The sequence below is a fragment of the Pongo abelii genome, chromosome 11 (genome assembly GCF_028885655.2).
Source record: "Pongo abelii isolate AG06213 chromosome 11, NHGRI_mPonAbe1-v2.0_pri, whole genome shotgun sequence".
Lineage (NCBI taxonomy): Eukaryota > Metazoa > Chordata > Mammalia > Primates > Hominidae > Pongo > Pongo abelii.
Window position 1 is genome coordinate 61,906,804 of NC_071996.2, and position 22,193 is coordinate 61,928,996.

General features: G+C 35.4%; 1 protein-coding gene across 16 annotated transcripts in view; it reads right to left on the reverse strand.

Annotated features, from left to right (window-relative positions):
* BAZ2B (bromodomain adjacent to zinc finger domain 2B) overlaps nucleotides 1-22,193 on the reverse strand; it is a 395,277-nt gene that overhangs the window by 123,974 nt on the left and 249,110 nt on the right. For 12 of the 16 annotated variants that reach the window (XM_054548958.2, XM_054548954.2, XM_054548929.2 and 9 more), the window contains 5 exons: nucleotides 17,131-17,319; nucleotides 11,763-11,930; nucleotides 10,306-10,499; nucleotides 2,498-2,701; nucleotides 1,791-2,183 (listed from right to left, as the gene is read on the reverse strand). In XM_054548958.2, the coding sequence (XP_054404933.2) occupies nucleotides 1,791-2,183; nucleotides 2,498-2,701; nucleotides 10,306-10,499; nucleotides 11,763-11,930; nucleotides 17,131-17,319 (1,148 nt within the window). The remainder of the gene's footprint in view (nucleotides 1-1,790; nucleotides 2,184-2,497; nucleotides 2,702-10,305; nucleotides 10,500-11,762; nucleotides 11,931-17,130; nucleotides 17,320-22,193) is intronic. The other 4 variants (XM_054548959.2, XM_054548947.2, XM_054548956.2 and 1 more) reach the window with 2 other exon arrangements.

The following is a 22,193-nucleotide window of genomic DNA, read 5'->3' on the forward strand; positions in this document are numbered from 1 at the left end:
GATCACTTGAGGTCAGGAGTTTGTGACTAGCCTGGCCAACATGGTGAAACCACATCTCTACTAAAAATACAAAAGAATTAGCCGGGCGTGATGGCGGGCGCCTGTAGTCCCAGCTACTCGGGAGGCTGAGGCAGGAGAATGGCGTGAACCCAGGAGGCGGAGCTTGCAGTGAGTGGAGATCTTGCCACTGCACTACAGCCTGGGCAACAGAGCAAGACTCTGTCTCAAAAAAAAAAAAAAAAAAAAGAAAAAAAAGTTGATAAAAGAAAGCTGACATAAGATCTACAAAATTCTACTCCTGGTCTATGTATTCAATCAATCTATATGGATTTAAGTTACATTTTCTTCAGTGTAAGGGTACTGAAGGATTCAATGATTAAATAACCTTTAAGAAAATAACGAACTAATGAGGGATGCAGGTAGGTACCTCTACCTCAATAATAGGTACTGACAAAGAGAAGGTAATATCTTTTAGAGTTGAGTCTAATGTGAATGTCTAATTTTATCATATGTAAATGAGGATAATATTAGTAGCACTCATAGATGTTATTACCAATAAGTTAATGTATGTTCAGCAATTAAAACAATGGCTGGCAAACAGTAGATGCCCTACAAGTGATATCTAATTAAGTTGCCTAATGATAATATTTGTAATATTGTGTTCAAACATAATGGTTTCCTACTCTAGGTTGATTCTAGAATAAAAAGCAATGATCATTTAATTATTAGAATTTTTTGCTGGACATATGAATTTAGTCTATGTAGTAAAATCAACAGCAAGAAAAACAAAGATGAGAAAATTCTCTGGAGTGTTTCCAGTGTTTGTGTAAGTAGAAGTTATATTTCATATAATCCATTAAGAATGGAAAAGGAAATTTTTTTTTTTTTTTTTTTTTTTTGGTAGAGACAGGGTCTCACTATGTTGCGGAGGCTGGTCTCAAACTCCTGGGCTCAAACAGTCCCCCTGCCTTGGCTCCCAAAGTGCTAGGATTACAGGTGTGAACCACCATGTCTGGCCAGAAAAGTGATTCTTTATGAAGGGTTTTTACATTTCAAATGTATACATTCTAGGACTATAGAGGTAAATTATTTGAGTTCACTTCTTTGAAAAAGAATATATTTAGCCGGATGTAGTGGCTCATGCCTGTAATCCCAGCATTTTGGGAGGCCAAGGCGGGCAGATCACTTGAGGTCAGGAATTCGAGACCAGCCTGGCCAACATGGTGAAACCCCATCTTTACTAAATATACAAAAATTAGCCTGGTGTCATGACGCATGCCAGTAGTCCCAGCTACTAGGAAGGCTGAGCCAGCAGGATCACTTGGATCCGGGAGGTGGAGGTTGCAGTGAGCTGAGATTGAGCCACCGCACTCCAGCCTGGGCAACAGGTTGAGACCCTGTCTCAAAAAAAAAAAAAAAAAAAAAATTGGTATTAGGAAAAAAGGGACATTAATTTTAAACCCAAGTAATTGTGAAGCTTGTCTTATTCAAACATATTTATCCCCTTATTTCTAAATCCTTAGATCTTGGGTATGGGGACTTACCTTAGGGATGGGTTGCAGGGGAGCTGGAATGACATGATTGCATTGCCAAAAACACATTAAACAGATACATATATGAATATAAAATCACAGAAATTTAGTTTTCTGATGTACATATTCTATTCCTGGAGACTAAGAAAGTATAAAAATGAGGGTAGAATTTAACTTAAACTTGTGTATTGTAACACAATATAGAAGCACTATCTTTTTCTAATAGTAAAATTCTTGTATAAATAATTTGTAACTCACCCGTTTGGATCTCAATTCACTGGTCAATGAACTAGATTCTTCAGAGGTATTTTTATTCCCTGCTTTAAGAACATCAGGAGAAGGAACTATGAGTTTCATGTAAGTTTCCTTTTTGGCTTGATTTACCAAAGATAAAGGTTTCACATTGGACACCAATCCCGTAGACTGTATTACACTGGTGTGTTTGTTCACAGATTCCTCCTTTGCCTGAGAGCTTTGGAAAATAAATGGAAGCTGCTGTGACAAAACCTGAGGCTGCTTCTGCTGGGATTGGAATGAGTGAGTCTGGGATTCAGACGCAAGAGGTAATGGCTGGTGTATTCTTTTTTCCTGGGCTTTTTCAGTTGCTTTCTGTCCATCTGCTTTTGGGTCTGAAATACCATGTAATAGCACCTAGAAATAAAAATGAAAAGGTAAGTTCCTAACATCTATTAAGACAAAGACTATCAAGCAGTAAAACCTGGAGATAAAAATGGGTACTTTAAAAGTGTTCTTAATGCCTTATGATAATATCTAAAAATCTAAAAATTCGTAAAAGAAATACCGTTATGTCCCTTTAAAAATATTTCTTCATCTTCTTTCTTGGGCAAAAGTATGAACTCAAAGTAATGATTAACTTTAAAACTACAGACTTTGAGAGTCAAGATAAACCAGTTAATTCCTAAATATGAATAATGTTTGGATACTGTCCATGAAAAAAATTATACCTGGTTGTTACTTTTATGTTGTGCTTCACTCTCTGAATCAGAATCATCATCTTCACTTTCTTCAATACTTTGATCTTCTTCTTCTTCATCTTCTTCTAGATCATCTGAATCACTACTACTAATGCCTTCACTTGAGGTGTCTGACGATGTGCCTGAATCACTATCACTGTTGCTAGAACTTTCCATTGCTTTCTTCCTTGGTTTCTGGATAACGACAAGGTAGTTGGCAAGACTTTATTTTTAGAAAACATTCAAGTTTCAATAAAAGGTGTACTCTTTTTAATTTTCAAATGATATTTTCAATCTCAAAATGTCATTGTAGGAAAAAGTCACATATTGTAAGGATAATTATTTAACAAACTGATCAACTTAACTTACATGACAGAACTCCTCAATGAAAAGTGCAAGGTCTGTCATGTAGAATATTGAAAATATCAATATAGCATATGTGTAGATGTACTCATATGGCTGTTATTCTTCAAAATGTATGACAGATTAAAAAGATCAGTTCACAAAATAATTCCAACTATGATACATACAGCAAAAGTTACACATTTAGCTTTAGTCTTCTTTCTTTTTGCAGACAGTGAGTCAGTAGCCAAACATTTACCTATAACATGCCACACACACCTTTCCAGGTATGTCCAAGACTGAATCCTTGCCTTCAAGAAACTTACTAAGTACTGGTGATAGAGGAGTGTAGAGAGATGCTTAATATAAGAGCAAATTATTCCATATAATAATAAGTGCTGTAGAGAAGATAAAGTAGGGTAGCAAAAGACTTATGGGGCTGCTTTAGTTAGGGTCAAGGAATTTAACTGTTTATGTTTCATTTCAGAAAAGATTTAAAAAAAAGGTAGAAGACAAGGTAGATAAATATGAAGAGAGAGATTTATTTTTGGAACATTGAAGACTCTGCAAGAAAAATAAAATCAAAGCTGGTAGGAAGTGGTATTAGGTCACATAAAAGTGAAGTTTTGTGTTCAAGAACACATAATAGTCGTGGATAAAAAGAGGAAAAATCATGAGATGAATTATAACAAATTAACAAACCAATCAATTAACTTATAAAAGAACTCCTCAATAAAAAGTACAAGCTCTGTCATGTAGATTATTGAAAATACTTATAATTATTTAACAATGGGAAAGTTAAAATTTCACCAATAGAAAGACTGAAAAGGAGAAACATTGAAATGATAGAGCAAAAAGATTAAGTACAATCTAGGAACATTTTAATGGCATTTGCTGATAAAGAACAAAATACAGAAAGAATAATGATAAATTACAAAAGTTATGATCTTAACAGAAATACAACCTTTCATGACTACTCGGGATTGGGGAATGAAATACAGTAATATATCTTCACAACAGAAAGCCAAATTGAAGCCATGGTTACAGACTGCAAATCTATAGTCTTTTCATTGTGTCTCCTGAACATTGATTCAGATAACATTCATATGAGTGAGGAGAGTCACTCACTCCCGCCATTATATTCCGTTTGCAATGACTCTGTTTTTTTTTTTTTTTTTTTTTTTTTTTGGAGACAGTCTCACTCTGTCGCCCAGGCTGGAGTACAGTGGTGCGACCTCAGCTCACTGCAACCTCTGCCTCCCAGGTTCAAGCAATTCTCTGCCTCAGTCTCCTGAATAGCTGGGATTACAGGCGCCTGCCACCACACTAATTTTTGTATTTTTAGTAGAAACAGGGTTTCCCCATCTTGGCCAGGCTGGTCTTGAACTCCTAACCTCATGATGCACCCGCCTTGGCCTCTCATAGTGCTAGGATTACAGGTGTGAGCCACCATGTCCAGCCTTGCAATGACTCTGTTTTAACTGCTCCAAATTAGCTACCAGAAGGCCTCTTTCAAACATACACACTTCAATAAGCAGACTAATAATTCCCATAATTTCTTGAGTTTTCCTCCCTCAAAGCAGGGCAGACAGGAATGAGAAACTGAATTGGAGTTGTATGGGTACCACAAGATGAGAAAGATCACAAGGTAGAGATTAAAGGGAAATAATAATATATTAATATTAAGACTACCATTTATTTGTCAAAGAAACAGCTACTTCTTTGCAACCGAAATCTGTTGTAGTTTTCTAAGCATGTATATAGCAAGACCATGAAAATCATAAGGTACCTAAACTGAAATTAAGATTTTTGTCTTAGTAGGGGATAAGAAAGAAAAGAAATGAGAGCTACAGTGATTTAGCAGAGAAAAATTAACTCCTATTTAAATGCCCAAGGAATAAGTGTATAGCTTTTTATTTAAAGATGGCATGAGAAATGGGGACTATACTCCCCAGGAACTGGGGTACTGGTTCCAGAGGTACTGGTTCTGAAGCTTTGGGGTACATAACATTCCTGAGTCCCACTTCTAAACAGGGCACTTAATGTGATTCTGATGCAGGGAGTCTGCCAAGCATACTTTGGCCATGTGTAAAGAGTTCTATTTTTATAAGGTAACACATTTAGTACTCATTCAAACAAATAGAAATGAGAAGACAAGTGTGAGTATTAGAGAAATGGGGAAAAGATGGGTTTGTACCACCAGTTTCATTAGAGTATATATGTGTCATTTCCACAAATAATTAGCTAGTAAGTCTCTTTTCTCTCATTTAAAATGTTTTATTACTTACAAAAATTTTTAATTTAAAATATTTTTTTTAAATGAGTCAGGGTCTCACTTTGTCACCTACGCTGGAGTGCAATGGTGCTTTCATAGCTCATTGTAGTCTTGAACTCCTGGGCTCAAGTGATTCTCCTGCCTCAGCCTTCAACTAGTTGGGACTATAAGCTAAAACATTTTAAAAGTTAGTCTTCTTAGGTTTATCAAAAAGTGATCAAAGAACAGCTTATTAATTTTCCCCCATCCAATCTGGGAAAACTTTTCAGAACCTTATCCTTGAACCTTCATTTCACTGTATACTTATTTCTTTTAATAACAAAACACATATTCAAGGCTATGATGTACCAGGCATAGTTGCTCAAGTCTCTGGGGATACAAGGGTGTGAGAAACAGACAACAGCTCTGCCTAGTGAGAACTAGAAGAAGAGAATTAACAAACAATTTAAATATATGTTTTCAGCGATAAATACCATAAGTAAAACAGAATAACTGGATAGACAATGTGTGGTGGGGAGTGGGGTGGGGTTTTGCTTTACATGTAGTCATCAGGTAAGACATTTCTGAGCTGAGACCTAAGGGAGAGCAAGAGCCAATAACCCAAGGACATAAGAGAAGAGCCTTTCAAGACGGAAAACAGCAAAGGAGAAAGCCACCAGCTAGAAGTGGGTTGAGTGTGTTCAAAAATGAAAAGGTCAGCAGACCAGTTAGAGCACAGTGAACCAGGGAGACAGTGGCAGGAAATAAGCATGGATGAACTGGTGGAGGTCAGATCACACAGCTCTTATAAGCCATGGCAAGGACTTTATTCCCAGTGGGATAGAACACTAGTGGAGGGAGTGATGACATTTGATTATACTTCCCTCTCATTTTTTTATTGTGGTAAAATACACATAACATAAAATTTACTATCTTAACCATTTTAAAGTGTATGGTTCAGTGATATTAAATACATTCATAATGTTGTGCAAACATCAGTGCCATCCATCCTATAAAACTGAAATTCTATACCTATTAAACACTAACTTCCCATCCCTCCTTCCATGCTAGCCACTGGCAACAATCATTCTACTTCGGTCTATAATTCTGATGAGTCTAAGTACCTCAAATAAGTGGAATCATACAGTACAGCATTTGTCCTTTTGCATCTGGTTTACTTCACTTTGTATAATAATGTCCTCAAGGTTCATCCATGTTGTAGCAAATATCAGAATTTCCTTCCTTTTTAAAGCTGGATAATATTAACATGTATGTATGTATGCATGTGTACACATGTGCCTCCCCACATATTTTGCTTATCCAGTTATCTGTTGATAGACACTTTGGTTGCGTCTACATTTCAGCTATTGTGAACAATGCTGCTATGAGTATGGGTATACAGATACCTCTTTGAGACCCTGCTTTCAATTTTGGGTGGTATATACCCAGAAGTAGAATTGCAGAATCATATGGTAATTCAATTTTTAATTTTTTGAGGAACTGCCATACTGTTTTCCACAGTGGCAGTACCATTTACTATCCCTAACATGTAATACTTTCAAACCATAAAAAATCAGATATGTTTTTAAAGGCTATTTTGGTTGTTGTGGTAAGAATAACTTGTACAACAGTTGGGATAAAACTCATTCAACCTTGAATTGTTTTATCCTTTTCTTAACAGGCTGTATATTTTAGTCTTAGTTTAATTATTTAATTAAAATATCGATATTTATTCTAAATGTATATGCAGACTATATGAGGGGATTGGACTTAATCAATGACTTTAAATGAGAATGGCTGAGATAAGTACCCCACCTCCCATGGGAGGTATCAAAATTAGCTGAAGAACTTTTTTTTCAAATTACATGTGAAAAGAATAAATGAAGCAACTTTTAAAAAAAGTTTCGAAAACTGAAAAAATACTGGGTGAAAAAGTATAGGATTTTCTTCTTTAGTTCCAGTGCCCTTTATCTCCATTTTACTTGAACAACCCACTCCCACAAACTCATGCTGAACCACATATCATCTGAAAGTGCTGTTCTTTTGAAATCGTAAGTTCTAGTATGCCTCACTTGAATAGACAATCTGTCTATAATGTTATTTCCGCTTAGTTGCCTTAGACACCACTATGGTACCTCAGAATCTATCTCTAAAACTGGGTAGAAAGAGGTGCCTCTTTGAGTTTTCAGTATGTTCTCCTAGTAACAGTTTTTAGTATGACAGCACTGATTCTGTTTAGGAATGTCAATGTAGATTCCTCATTAGAACTAAGTACAGGAACTGTGTCATATTCATGCCTCCAAGATCTTGTACAATGCCTTACACATTGTAGAGGCAACAGAGATTTTACTTGATTTTAGCACTACTTCTTAAGAGGTAGGATAGCATAAGGGTTAAAAGCATGGGCATTTAACTTTTAGAAGCACATATAAAAATGCATCCAATGATATGATGTCTGGGATTTGGTTCAAAATAATATGGGAATCAGAAATGGATGGTTTCAGTCAGTGTCTGGCATCAGAGAAACTGGCAGTAGCTCAGAGACAGGACCTTAGTGCTTACACTAATGAGACTGCCATTGAAACAAATCCTATGGGAGAAAAGCCAAGAGCAGGTACAGAACAACAGGTGGAGAGTATGACACTGATACCTGTGTCCCTGGGAGAAAACAATTAAGAATCTTTTATCATGTCTGCTTGAGTGCTCAGTGGTGTGGGTTGAAAGGGAAAGAAAATGGTTGTCTTGGGGCCTATGTACAGTACTTTTGCATTTTTGTAATGGGTACCGTCAAGCTTCTTAGCATTACCAGATGGCCTTCCCCCAAGTCTTCATATAAGCATGCTATACTCTGGAAAATGTTTTCTATTGAGAAGGAAATTTAAAGATTTAGAGGAAATATATCTATGAAATATGCTCAGCAAAAGAAAATAAATGTATTTGTTCAGTTTTGTTTCATTTGTTCCAGAAAATATATGGAGCTTGATGCTGTCTTGAAAAAGGATAAAGAAAAGTTTGATAAAGTAGTTCTTCGGATTAAAAATTGGTGTAAAAGAGGAATGTAGTTCAGATTTAAAGTTTGGATCAACGTCATGTGCAGTCAGTGACTACCCATATCTTGCTATTCTTGTTGTGATGTATCAGAAGCTTCCTGTCACAATATTACAGCTGAGATGGTGAAGAACATCATGTGTGTAGGATCAGAAACTTTTGACTCTCTTCCACTGGAAAACCAGGCCCTGAAAGCAGTTTTTAAAAAACATAGAAGAGAAGACACAACTCTTATCTTTGTTTCCCAAATGTTTGCAGTTGATAACAAGGCTTTAACTGGGACCTCTCACTCAAGAAGAAATTAAAAATTGGAGCAGATCAAATCCACTGATAAGAGTGTTCTAATACATAATATGCTAGATCATATAGTTAGAGGCTTCTCAGCTTGCTTAGTTAGATAAATGAAACCTGGACTCAATGATGACCTACATTTTATAAAATTGAGATGTCACAGCTTCTGGCATAATGTGGAAGAGGGAATCCAAAAGTGTAGAGTGATCAGAATGTAGAAGTGAATTTACCACCTGCAAGCTGCATACCCACCCTACTCCTGGAACCAATGATAGAGCCAACAAGATCTACTTAGGAGGAAGAAATCGCATTAACAATCTGAACAGGAAAAATTTAACATAAAGAATTATTGATTAATAACAGAAGATTAACTACTAAGAGGGATAAAGTGACCTCTAAATAATACAGGAAAAGGAGATGTAGGGAATATGTACTTTTTGTAGGGCTAAGGTAGAGTAATGAAATAAAGATAACCTTTGAAAAGAGACTTTTTCCTCCAACCCCTTCATTCACCCAAGGCTAAGTTTCAGACTTTGTGGGAGAGGATGTGGCTATTGCCCACTGGATGGCAGATAAACTCAATGAGGTATCACAGTCAAGGCTGACACACACAAAACACTGCTTGCTAAGATACCAGAAAAACATGGCTGGGAAGCTGTCAGCTACAGTGGCAGTAAAATTAGCTTGAAAGACACCTACTTTCCAAAACTTGCTAGTAAACTGCCTGCTGAGATGCCAATGAAACTCACTAGATAGTGTATACTACTGGGTCTCCCGACCACCACTGGATCTCCTGGACACCACCAGTAGAGAAGCTGTCAGCCAGCAAGCAAGCCGCCCATTGGCAGCTGCAGCATAAGAAAAAGAAGAAAACACTAGAACCAGAAAAAGAAGTCCCAGCCACATGTGGTGGTTCATGCCTGCAATTCCAGCACTTTGGGAGGCTGAGGCGGTGGATCCCTTGAGCTCGGGTGTTCAAGACCAGCCTTGGCAACATAGTGAGATCCCATCTCTACAAAAAATATAAAAATTATCTCAGTATGGTAGCATGCACCTGTAGTCCCAGCTTCTAGGGAAGCTAAGGTGGGAGGATAACTTAAGCCCGGGAGGTGGAAGTTGCAGTGAGCTGAGATTCTGCCACTATACTCCAGCCAGTGCAACAGAGCCAGACCCTGTCAAAGGAGAAGAAGAAAGAAGAAAAGAAGAAAGAAAAAAGAGGAAAGAAGAAGAAAAAGAAGTACCATCTTCTTCCAGTGTTCTTCCAGGACCTTCTACTAACAAGGACTAAGATTGCAAGAAGTGGCAAAGAAGAAAAGAGTGATTTAGAGCTGAGAGGCAATAAAGTGATAACTTGCAAAGTTGGGGATATACATGAAATAAAACTGGCCATGATGCGACAACTGTTGAAGCTGAATAATAGGTACAAATGATCATTCTGTCTACTTTGTATATTTGAAAGTTTCCATAATAAAAGGTTTTCTTATTCACTCTTTTCTAATGCACAGGAGTTAACCCACTTGCTTTCAAATCCTGGCTCAGTCCCTTGGTGGCTAATTATTTTGGTGCTTTGCTTCTCCATCTGTAATAACAGTAGGTACTTCATTTCAGATACAGGGAAGAGTTAAAAGTTATATGAAAAGCAATTAGAGCAGAGCTGATATGCAGTAAATTCTCAATACATTTTATCTATTATTACTATTTGTATTATTTATACTGGTACTGACACCATAAATCACGTATCTATAAAAATAAAAGTTGGTAATTCATAAGAAATTAAACCATAGATTCTGTTGATTTGACCTTCAGAATGCTCATCTTATATACGGATCTGTTATATATACTAGTCCTTCCAAGAACAACTTACCTTATCTTTGATTTTGTCAACTCTAGCATCCAAAGGCTGGTTTTTGCTTTGTTCCTGACTACATTTTCGACTTCCTCCACCTGAGCTTGTACTTTTAGTTTGTCCCATGGAACCTGAAGCAGTAGTGGATAGTACAGATGTGTTGACACCAATTACAGATGATGTGTTACTTCCATTTATTGACCCATTTACACCTTGAAAATAAAAATCAACATGTTTATACAATGGAATCTTATTGCGTCATTCAAAAATGAAGTACAGATATATGTACAGTTGGATGAACTTGAAAACATGATAAGTGAAAGAAGACAGAAAAGGTCATATTGTATGATTCCATCTATATGAAATATTCAGAGCAGGTAAACCTATAGGGACAAAGTGAAAACTGATGGTTTCCAGGGGCTGAGGGAGAGGGGAATGGGAGGCAACTGCTTAATGGGTACAAAGTTTCCTTTTGCAGTAATAAAAATGTGTCAGAACGAGATAGAGGTGGTGGTTGTACAACATTGCAAATGCATTAAATACCACTAAATTATTCACTTTAAGATGGTTAATATTATGTTAAGTGAATTTCACCTCAATTAAACAAAATGTTTAGAAAGATAATGAAATGCAAATGTGCTCCTTTTAGAACAAACTTTGTAAAACACTTCAGTGAAAAGAAAGATAGTAAACCATCTAAAATGTTGTTATAATTTTCAAATTATATTCTAAAAAGTTATTAATTGCAGAAATATTAGTGATCATTTAAAAAAAGTACTAGGTTATTAGTTTTAATGAAGTTAATACTTAATTACAGAAGAAGTAACACACTATATTGGGTTACATACAGGGAGGTAATGAAATACAGAGGAAAAAACAGTAGAATTGGGCTAAAATCCTGACTAGGCCACATCCATATGTAAGTAGTATTTTATTGAACAACTTATTTGACCTTGGCTGTAAAATTAAAATACTTCTAATCTCAAAGAATTATTGTAAGAATTAAGCAAGAAAATGTGAAAAGGTCTAGCTCAACACTATAAAACTGTTATTAAGGCCAGGTATGGTGGCCTACGCTTGTAATCCCAGCGCTTTCGGAGGCTGAGGTGTGAGTATTGCTTGAGGCCAGAAGTTGGCCAGAAGTTTGAGACCGCTGGAAACACAGAGACCCTGTTGCTACAAAAAATAAAAATAAAATGTAAACATGTAGCTGGGCATAGAGGTACATGACTGTAGTCCTTGGGAGGCTGAGGCAGGAGGATTGCTTGAGCCCAGGAGGACGAGGCTACAGTAAGCTATGATCACACAACTGTACTCCAGCCTGGGCAAAAGAGTGAGACCTTGTCTCTATTAAAACAAACAAACAAACAAACAAAAACAAAAAACAAAAAAAGGTATTAAACCTGAACATTATGAAAATAATATTAGAATGGAAGATTTATAGTATAGTACATCACTTATGTTAATGTGGATACCTTTTTCGGGACCATTTCGATGACTTTTTCCTGAAGTCCTTGAATGGAATGAAGAAGAATCATGATTCTGGGCTGGGGGAGCAAATAGTGGTGGAATTCCCAGTAATGGTGGAAAGAAGGTTGCTCCTGTACGAGTATGAGCATCAGTTGTTCGCCACCATTCTGCACCTCAAAACCAAACAAACCAACCAAACAAAAATATATAAATTAACTTTCCAGTTAATGTCACAATGGCTTTCTATGTTTTATTTTTAAAAAATTTCAAGTTTCATCTTGTAACAAAACTGCTGAATTACTCATACTTCTGATAGTTTTCCTAATTCTAAACAGTAGAACTTGTACACTTATCACTCTTCTCATTAGACCAGTATCTAAGGATCTTCACTTGGCAGCTTTGTAGAGTTCAAGCTTATAAAGGACAAAGGTAGTCCATAGTTGAAAAAATGAAAGTGAAAACTTGGAATATAAAAGAAGTATTTCACTCTTTGACGACTTATCCCATAACTTTTCTCATCTGTTTCAAACCCTTAGAATTTAAGTTTACATCTACAACCTATGTTAAGACTTTCCTCAAATTACATACAATATAAATCTGGCTCTGATCAGTTAGTCTAAATAATAATATAAGACTACTGTAATCCACTATACCTCAAGTACATTTATGGAAGAAAACTTCTATACTTAAAGATAACCATAAATATAGCAAAATCAGTAGGCCTTTTTATGTTCTAAAAAATAAGTTCTCAAAGGAGATTTCAAAAACAAGTAATTCCACATTAAAATATAAAATATTTATAAAGCCTCTCCCCTTAAAGTTAATGATGAAAGCCTGAATTTTGTTTTTACTTCCACTCATTAATTACAGATAACAATGATTGTTTTATTGATATAAAATGACCAGTGGTAGAAAATCATTCAATAAAAGGTAAATACTTAAATAGTGTCTCTTAAAGTTTTAGAAAAGGAAATAAGCCAAATTTTATACATTTTTCAAGGAAGGATGAAGTAATCTTATATTGCCCCATCTAAAATCTCAAAAACAATCTTCTCCAACTGGCTAGACTGCTAGATTACCAAATCAGTTATTATCTTTCAGACCAATCTTCCAAAAGATATGGGGTATTATTCATTGACTGTGGCAACCATAAGAACATTAGAGGAAAAAAACCCACAACAATACAGTACGGGAAAAACTCAAAATTGTCAGTCTATTGTATTATATAATATTAAAAACTTTTCTAGGAATATCCTTCATTAAAAATAGAATGTAAAATGGTATGCACCTTCATTATCTAATGGCAAAATCTGGTTTAAAAGAAAAGTGAAATTTTCATGGTAGCTGCCAGTCTCAAAGGTCTAAAAAACAGTATAAGTAAAAAACTGCAAAAGCTATTCTTCTGCACTGCAGGAAGGCATTACTAGTAAAATGACACCAATGTATATCCAGCCATGCCTGAACAACAGGAACTGAACCAAGAATAACTATACAAAAGCATTGATCATTTATCCACTGTTTAGATGAAAGATGTACATTTAGATAGGAAGAAAAAGTATGTGTGTGTTTTGGGCTTGTATCAGCACAGTCACAATCTTGTTATTTATAGGTTTGAAAGCTAGGTTCTACCTAGCCGATAAAAAGTTACTGTACTGAGGACCACGCACAGTGGTTCACCCTCGTAATCCCAGAGCTTTGGGAGGCTGAGGTGAAAGGTTCACTTGAGGCCAGGAATTTGAGATCAGCCTTGGGCAACAGAGAGAGACCCTGTTGCTATAAAAAATTTTAAAAAGCAGGGAAGGACTGAGGTTTCCCAAAGATATTTATATAATTTAACACAGAGTCTGTAATTAAAGTGGAATTCATAGACTTTGTAAACAACCAAAAAACTGGTAAGGTAATCAAAGTGTAATAAGATTCAAATATTTTAGACATAATCAAACTCAGAAAAAAACATTTTAAAAAGTACTGGAGAATGTCAATGGTAAATAAGCACATAGCTGGTGTGGTGGTGTACTTCTGTAATCCTCACTACTCGGGAGGCTGAGGCACAAGAATCACTTGAGCCTGGGAAATGGAGGTTGCAGTGAGCTGAGATCACGCCACTGCATTCCACAGCCTGGGTGACGGAGTGAAACTCTCTCAAAGAAAAAAAAAAAAAGAAGCCCACAGTAGAGATTAGAGAAAACAATGGGAAAATGTGTGTTATAAATAACCTGACACCACAGAAGAAAATACAAAACAATAAGATCAGTTAAATAAAAAGCTGCAAATGGTAGAGCTTCTGACTATAAACTTTACAAATGTCTGATATTATTTCACAGGAAATAAATTTTGTTAAGTGACAAGCTTGTCTTCTAAATTTAGGAAAATAAACAAAATTTAGTCACAAACCAGCTTGTTGATAAAATGAAAAATACAAAATAAAGATTACATAAATCAGCATATGGTAAATTTCTAAGAATATTCAAAAGAAAGAACAGCATAGTAGCAACATTTAACTCTTTTTTTTTTCTGAGACAGAATCGTGCTCTGTCGCCCAGGCTGGAGTGCAGTGGCCTGATATGGGCTCACTGCAACCTCCATCTCCCGGATTCAAGTGATTCTGTTGCCTCAACCTCCAAGGTAGCTGGGATTACAGGCATGCACCACCATGCCTGGCTAATTTTTGTAGTTTTGGTAGAGATGACATTTGGCCATGCTGGTGAGGCCTCAAGTGATCCGCCTGTCTCGGCCTCCCAAAACGCTGGGATTACAGGCACGAGGCACCATAGCCAGCCAATATTTGACATATTTAACTCAAAGATTCTATTAATAATATTTCAGAGGACATAATAGATCTCAATTTGAACCTAGAAGATTTAGCAGAATTTAAAAATTGTTCATACTTGATAGAGCCAAAAATACTTCACAAAAATTCATGGTAATTTAATACGAATATTAATTACAAAAAAGTACAAATATTTTTTAAATTATCATGAAATACTATTTCAATATAAAATGGAAATAATTTTATTATGCTAATACCCATTAAGTAATTTTACATTTATTGATTTAATCTGAAATGCATAATACTTTAGAAAGTGCATAAAATATAAAAATAAATTATTCCTCATTAAAAATTCCTAGTAATATCTTCCTGTTGTGTCCTCATTTATTTACTGGGCAATTTAAAAGTCTAGCAATTTGGTTATCCTTCTGAATAAAGCCAATTATAGAAAATTTATATTTAAGTTACTGTACGAAATCTGCAAATTAAACAAAATGAATCTTTGAAAGCTAGGCACAGTCTCTGCCCATTTGGCAAAAAGTATGCTCATCTAGGCATACTTTTATCACTAAAGACTCTGTCTTGTAATTGTCTGTTTATCTCCTAAAAACTGTAAGCAACATATAATATAATATACTATGTTTATTCTTCTGTTTCTGGCCTTGTGTGCAGAGCATAGTAGATGCCCAAAGAATTTTGTAAATTAAACGAATAAGTGAATACTTCATTTTGGCTGGGGGAGCTATCAAATTTTTTTCTATATAGTAGAGTATCAACATTATTGAACTCCAGATGAGTAATTTTTTAAATGTGTTAACCATCATTCTAGTACAAAAGACATTTGATTTTAATAATATAGTATTTACATTGTGGTTTAGAAATGTTCAAAAGCAACAGTGTAATAAAGCATGATAAAACAATAAAAATATGTAAGATATCACTATCTATATTGTTTTCATCTATTTTGATATTTATTCAGCAATCTTGTATTTCAGTAAATATCTGTGGAATGCTTATCTTGCTAAACAACCATGCTAGAAACTGAATAAATTCCTATTAATATTTTTGAAGGAAATGTTAAAACTTGGTTTAAGATTTCTTTAACTGTCCACTGACATTACTCCTCCTCAGCATCCCTGCTTCCCAGACAACTGAATTAAAGAAGTAATATGACTCAAGAAACAGTACTTGAAATACACATTTAACCATCTATCCTTTCTACACGTAGTTTTAAAAACACTTCTTTCCTTTTAAGGAAGCATGTGATAAATTATTAACCATTAAAGTGGGCAAAATAAAATAATAATGATAGTTACCAATTATGGACTAATTATGTGCACCAGATACTGTACTTGGCACTACATATGACTTAACTCCTTTAATCCTCACAAGAACCCTGTAAGTCAGATACTATTATTATGATCCTCATTTTTCAGATGAGAAAACTGAGGCTAAGAGGTCAGATAATTTCTTCAAGGTCACACAGCTATGAACTAACAAAGCCAGATTTAAATTCAGGCCTATTTGTCTCTAGAATTATGCTATAACGTTTTAAATTATTTTACATACACTAATACATGCAGACCTTACTAAAATTTATTAAAGCCAAATTAATCTATAGAAAATACATACAAATTTAGGCTTTCAAGATAATATAACAAATTAAAGCATGTTTGTCTAAAGTTTTAATTAACTGATGTCTTACTGAACTACTAAATCCTCATTATCTATAGAATTTTGGATAATACTGGTCTTCTCCCATGTAAGTGGTACAACTCTCTAGTTGTTTTGATCAAATACAGAAAAATGGGCTGGGCACAGTGGCTCATACCTGTAATTCCAGCACTCTGGGAGGCTGAGGTGGGTGGATCACTTGAGGTCAGGAGTTCAAGACCAGCCTGGCCAACATGACGAAACCCCGTCTCTACTAAAAATACAAAAATTAGCCAGACATGATGGTGCGTGGCTGTAATCCCAGCTACTCGGGAGGCTGAGACAGGAGAATTGCTTGAACCTAGAAGGCGGAGGTTGCAGTGAGCTAAGATTGCACCACTGTGCTCTAGCCTGGGCAACAGAGCAAGATTTCATTTCAGAAAACAAAACAAAACAAAACAAACAAAAAACAGAAAAATAAAGAAATTTAAGAGTCTAGCTCATTTTCCTTACAGTGAAGAAGAGTAAGACCTTGAAATAGGAGTGTAAAAATACTCACAAAAACTGAACTTTAGTTTCACACTAAATAGTTTTTTAAAAAATCAAATAAGGCTCAAAAAAATTCATTCAACTCTACATTTACAATATGTATACTTTTCTGCATATTATACTTCAACAAAAAACATGAGAAAAACTTGCCTGCATTACTCTCTCCTGTGACAGACACCTATTTCTCTAAATACCTGGATATCTAACTAACTGCTCTGCCACCTAACACACTTAGGGTGTTTAATTTTTTGCACATGATAAATAGGATTGAGCCAATTCTTGCACCAAGGTTTTAAATATACCAGGCATTAGACTATTCCTTTTGTTCAATAGACAATTACTGCTTGAACATTCTCAAGCTTTCCTCCTTTCCTTGAACACTGTTTGTAACAGATGTTTACCTGGAAAAGATGCTAGTTGGGGATGTGCGGCTAAGGCTGTGGGTGTACCAAGTGTCCCCAAACCACCAAATTCTGAATGCCCTGAGCTGGCTGAATGTAGACCAAAGACTGGGTGGCTGACCATTGGGAAGGCACTCGACACTGTGGACAGGTTAAACGGTTGATCCCCAGCTGTTCTGAATAAATGTCCTGGGAGGGAAAAAAACACACTTAAAGTTGTACTATAAAAAACAGATGAGATTTATCTGATTTCAGTGTTTATAGTTAAAATTTATAATAATTTACCTATTACATTTTTATTTTACCCTTTTCCTGCTGCATTTTCTACTCTTCAAACGCTATAAAATGTTTCTAGAAACATGAAGGCATGCTAAAAATCATTAAAATGAATGGCATAACTTAACTTACTTTGAATTTGAGATTTGAGAACCAATGTTTTAAGTAAATAATTTTCACTAATTAAAATTGTCTGACCTGAGGAAGTGAGGCCAATTTTCTGTTAATATATATACATTAATATATTATCAATATATTTTACTCATAAGAAGGGAAATAAAAAACATCCTATTAATCTAAGGTTGAAAGCCACTGAAATAAGTCCAGGATCTGTCACCAGGTCAATACTCAAATTATTATACACTCTAAGCAAGGCGATCCCAGTTTCAACATGCCAGAGTTGAAGCTCTGTTCTCTAATACAGTCATGAGTTGTTTAATGATGGGGATGCATTCTAAGAAATGCATTGTTAGGTGATTCTGTCATCATGCAAACATTGTACCGTGTACTTACACAACCTAGATGGTACAGTCTACTACACACCTAGGCTATAGGATACAGCCTATTGCTCCTAGGCTACAAACCTGTTCAGGATGTTACTGAACTGAATACTTCAGGCAGTTGTAACACAATGGTAAATATTTGTATATCTAGACATATCTCAACCTAAGAAAGGTACAGTAAAAATATGGCATTATAATCTTAGGGGGCTACTGTCATATATGTGGTCAGCCATTGACTAAAATGTCATTATGCAGTGTATGACTGTACTTCTTAGGTGAGAAGAGTATCTTGATACCAAAAAGGGAATATATTCTAGTCTAATAAAACAATGCACAAGACAACATAAGTACTTAATAAACTTACAAAGATATTTCTAAATGTGTTCACAAGTGGTTACCAATATAAAAATCATTTTTAACTTTCTCTGAGTAAGACAATGTTCAATTCAAATGAGTCTGACATTTTAATTCTATTTTTAAAGATAAGTGTTGTAACTCCAGGTTGGAATGTTATATGATAAAAACATGACTTATTTTTCATACTTTGTAGCAATTTGGCAGAAAAATTTTCTAATACTTGGAAATCTTCCCTTTACTTCCAGGAAATAATTAAGGTACCCTGTCTTGCTACTGTGAAAAGATAATACTCTAGGTTATCTTAAGAATTTACTGTGTGAACAGTATTGTGCTCTGTGTTAACATTAGAATAAAGCTTCCTTATTATCTCTTGTTTATATTATATCAGTCCTGACTGTGCACTGCAATTTAATTAGTTTTAACATAGTATGTTTGAAATTTACAAATGTAAGTTAAAAATAGTATACTTATTATTATTTAGTTATCAACCAAATCTCTTCTGTTTGCTTTCTTGCTCCCTGAAAACCAAGGGATAGTCCTAAAAAACGGTCAGTGTACCCTCTAAAGTCTGATATAAAACCTATATTCTTTATTAAAATAATGCTATATTCTTTACTGAAACAAGAATATCTGAATGACTTTTAAAAATAAGATTTAAATAAATTGCATTAAGTATGTTTTATATGAGGCTATATAAGGGAAAAGTTCTGATTCAGGATAGTGCTCCACTACAACAAAACAGTAACTAGATCTCACAGGGAAGATCCTCAAAGTGTCTTTACAAGGAAGGCCCACAAGGAAACTGTGAGGTAAGAGGACAAGGAAAGGGCATAAACTTGGGTATCTTTTCTAAATCAGCTAATCATTGTTTTTGTTGAATTGGTTCTTCTGTGTTATCAGAATGGACTGCATTAGCACTGAAGATGAGTCAAAATAAAACAGAGTATGCTACTGCCAAAAAAGCTACCCAAATGTCACTATCTTTAAGACCAATGATAGGCTACCAGAAATATTGTTGTTTTTTTTTTGGCAAATTCTCAGAAACCCAGCTAGTTTCTCAAAAAAAATGAGCTTGTAACTGTAAAAACCAGTTTTTACTTTCATTTGTTATTACATATAAAATCTCTGGTTCTCACCAATCAATTCAACTTCTGTTAAATGTTTTATTTATAAACATACTATGATCAGTTCTTTTCTTTCTCCATCAATTTGTGTGGTAAGCAAGTTGAACTGAACATTGCAGTTTTGGAGAATTTGGGGTCATCTGTAATTTATGTTTTATAAATAACAATTCCTAAATTATATCAATTACATGTATGTAGTTGTGATTTAATACAAAGAAATTTGAGGGAAGTAACCTCAAAACTACAAAAGCTATATTAAATATTATAAAAATCCAGAATAATTGAAATTATCAAGGATTAGAAACTGAGAGAAACACTTCTGCAATAACTAATTGTAATTACAATTAGCTGTAATAAATAATTGGTAGTAATAAATAATAAGTAATACATAATTGGTAGTAAGTAGCATTCTTAGATGCATAGTTACAGCATTAATTTCATTATTGGGAAGAAGCAAACAAGCTAAACTTTGTAGTCCCACAAGCAGAAAACATAAGCAATAAGTAAATGAAGTTATCACTCTTGTGGCAACAATTAAGAACCAATGATACATAATTTGACAACAAAAAGTTCTTTTTTAACTCTAAAAAGAATGACATGTGGAAGCAACTGAGTAGAAAATTTCAGCAAAATGAGCTGTATACATCAGAAATTCAAATGAAAAAAACATTGATCTGTACACAAGAATGACATCATGCCTGGCAAGAATGCAGAGATGGGAGTTCAGATCAAGGCTACTTCAACTCTACTTCCTAATTCTTTCTTCTAAAATTCTTGGTTAAAATAGTTAAAGCATGGAAAGCATCCTTAGTGACGACTGAGTCTTACAGGTCCATTCCTTGCTGGTGAGAAAAAGATTCACGTCTATATTTAGTAAAGTATACTAAGATAACTTATCATGATTGTAGCAATACCATGCATTAAAAAAATACCCACGTGAAAGACTTCCTCTGTTTCATGTGGGAAAGGTTATACTATAGAAGGGAAATAATTTAAGAATACATTTCACAATTTTACTATATTTTGCCTTCATAGCAAGAATTTAGAACTCAGTGATGTTTTTTAAAAAGTAATCTTTCTCATTAAAAAGTTCTGTAATGCTATATATATAATTTTAATACTGTTTTTCTTCCACCTTTTACAAAACACAGATAGTAATTCCATGTAAAAATCTTACAGAATTATTCTGTTATTTAACAGTTTCAGTAATTCAGACATTTCATGAACATACCTATTAAACATCAGGTGCTATGCTTAAGTAACTGGCCTACAAGGATGAGTAAGACAATCTCTGACCTCAAGGAACTCATGTTTTGAGCATAATTTAAACAGTGCAAGACTATTTTTATACCATAATATATAAAATAAGTTTGTTAATATTTCAGTATTACAAATTGGTACTGTCATATACAGGACTTAGTAATACAACCCAAACACCTAAAACAGTGTCTAGTACATAACAGACATAAAATAAATGTTTTTTAATGAATTAATTCACTACTCATTTAAAGCAGAAGAGGCCTATCCATGGGACTCATTCCAAAGGCTTTCAATCAGAACAAAAAGCTGTCTTGAGTCTTTATGCAAACTTTGCAAACTTGCAGTTATGGTTCCTAGATTCCTTTGCCTTATTTCCTCAACCCCTGGTCCTAATTTGTTAACATTACCACTGCCCCTTTATTCCTCCTTGATTCCACTTAGGTCACATGTTGGATTTGATCACACAAAATCCTACCACCTCCAGGATCTTAAACTCTTAAAGTTTCACCCTTGAACCATAATTTTCACATTTCCATTCCCTTATTTCTCAGCATGACCTCTAGCCCCTCCCAGGGCCACTCCTTGACCCTGTCTGTCTCTTTCCCTCTCAATACCATCAATATCTCTCCTGTGTTAACCTTAAAGGAAACGTCTTATACCTGCTAGGTCTACTTCCTCCTCACTTCTCAGAATCTTTCAACATTTGTGCCAAGCCCCAAGCCTCCCTTCCACTTGGTCTGCAAAATGAAAGTTTTCCTAATTCCTAGATCCCTCTAATCTTTATTGTTTTCATTCTCAACCTCTTATGTAAGTCTGGCATTCCTGACTGCCTCTTTCATATTATTATTTTTTTGACATGGAGTCTCCCTCTGTCACCCAGGCTGGAGTGCAGTGGCACAATCTCAGCTCACTGCAACCTCTGCCTCCCGGGTTCAAACGATTCTCCTGCCTCAGCCTCCTGAGTAGCTGGGATTTCAGCTGTGTGCCACTACGTCCAGCTAATTTTTTTGTATTTTCAGTAGAGACAGGGTTTCACCACGTTGGCCAGGCTGGTCTCAAACTCCTGATCTCATGATCTGCCTGCCTCAGTCTCCCAAAGTGCTGGAATTACAGGCGTGAGCCACTGCGCCTGGTCCTTTCTTTTCTATTCTTTCTTTCTTTTTTTTTTTTGAGACGGAGTCTCGCTCTATTGCTCAGGCTGGAGTGCACTGGTGCGATCTCGGCTCACTGCAACCTCCGCCTCCCGGGTTCATGCCATTCTCCTGCCTCAGCCTCCCAAGTGGCTGGGACTACAGGCACCCACCACCATGCCCAGCTAATTTTTTGTATTTTTAGTAGAGACGGGGTTTCACCGTGTTAGCCAGGATGGTCTCGATCTCCTGACTTCATGATCTGCCCGCCTCAGCCTCCCAAAGTGCTGGGATTACAGGCGTGAGCCACCGTGCCTGGCCTGGTCCTTTCTTTTCAAAACCCATTATCATCCTTAAGATCTAGGTCGTGGAACCCTCTTGATCCTCTTCTTAACTATATGTCTTTCAATAAT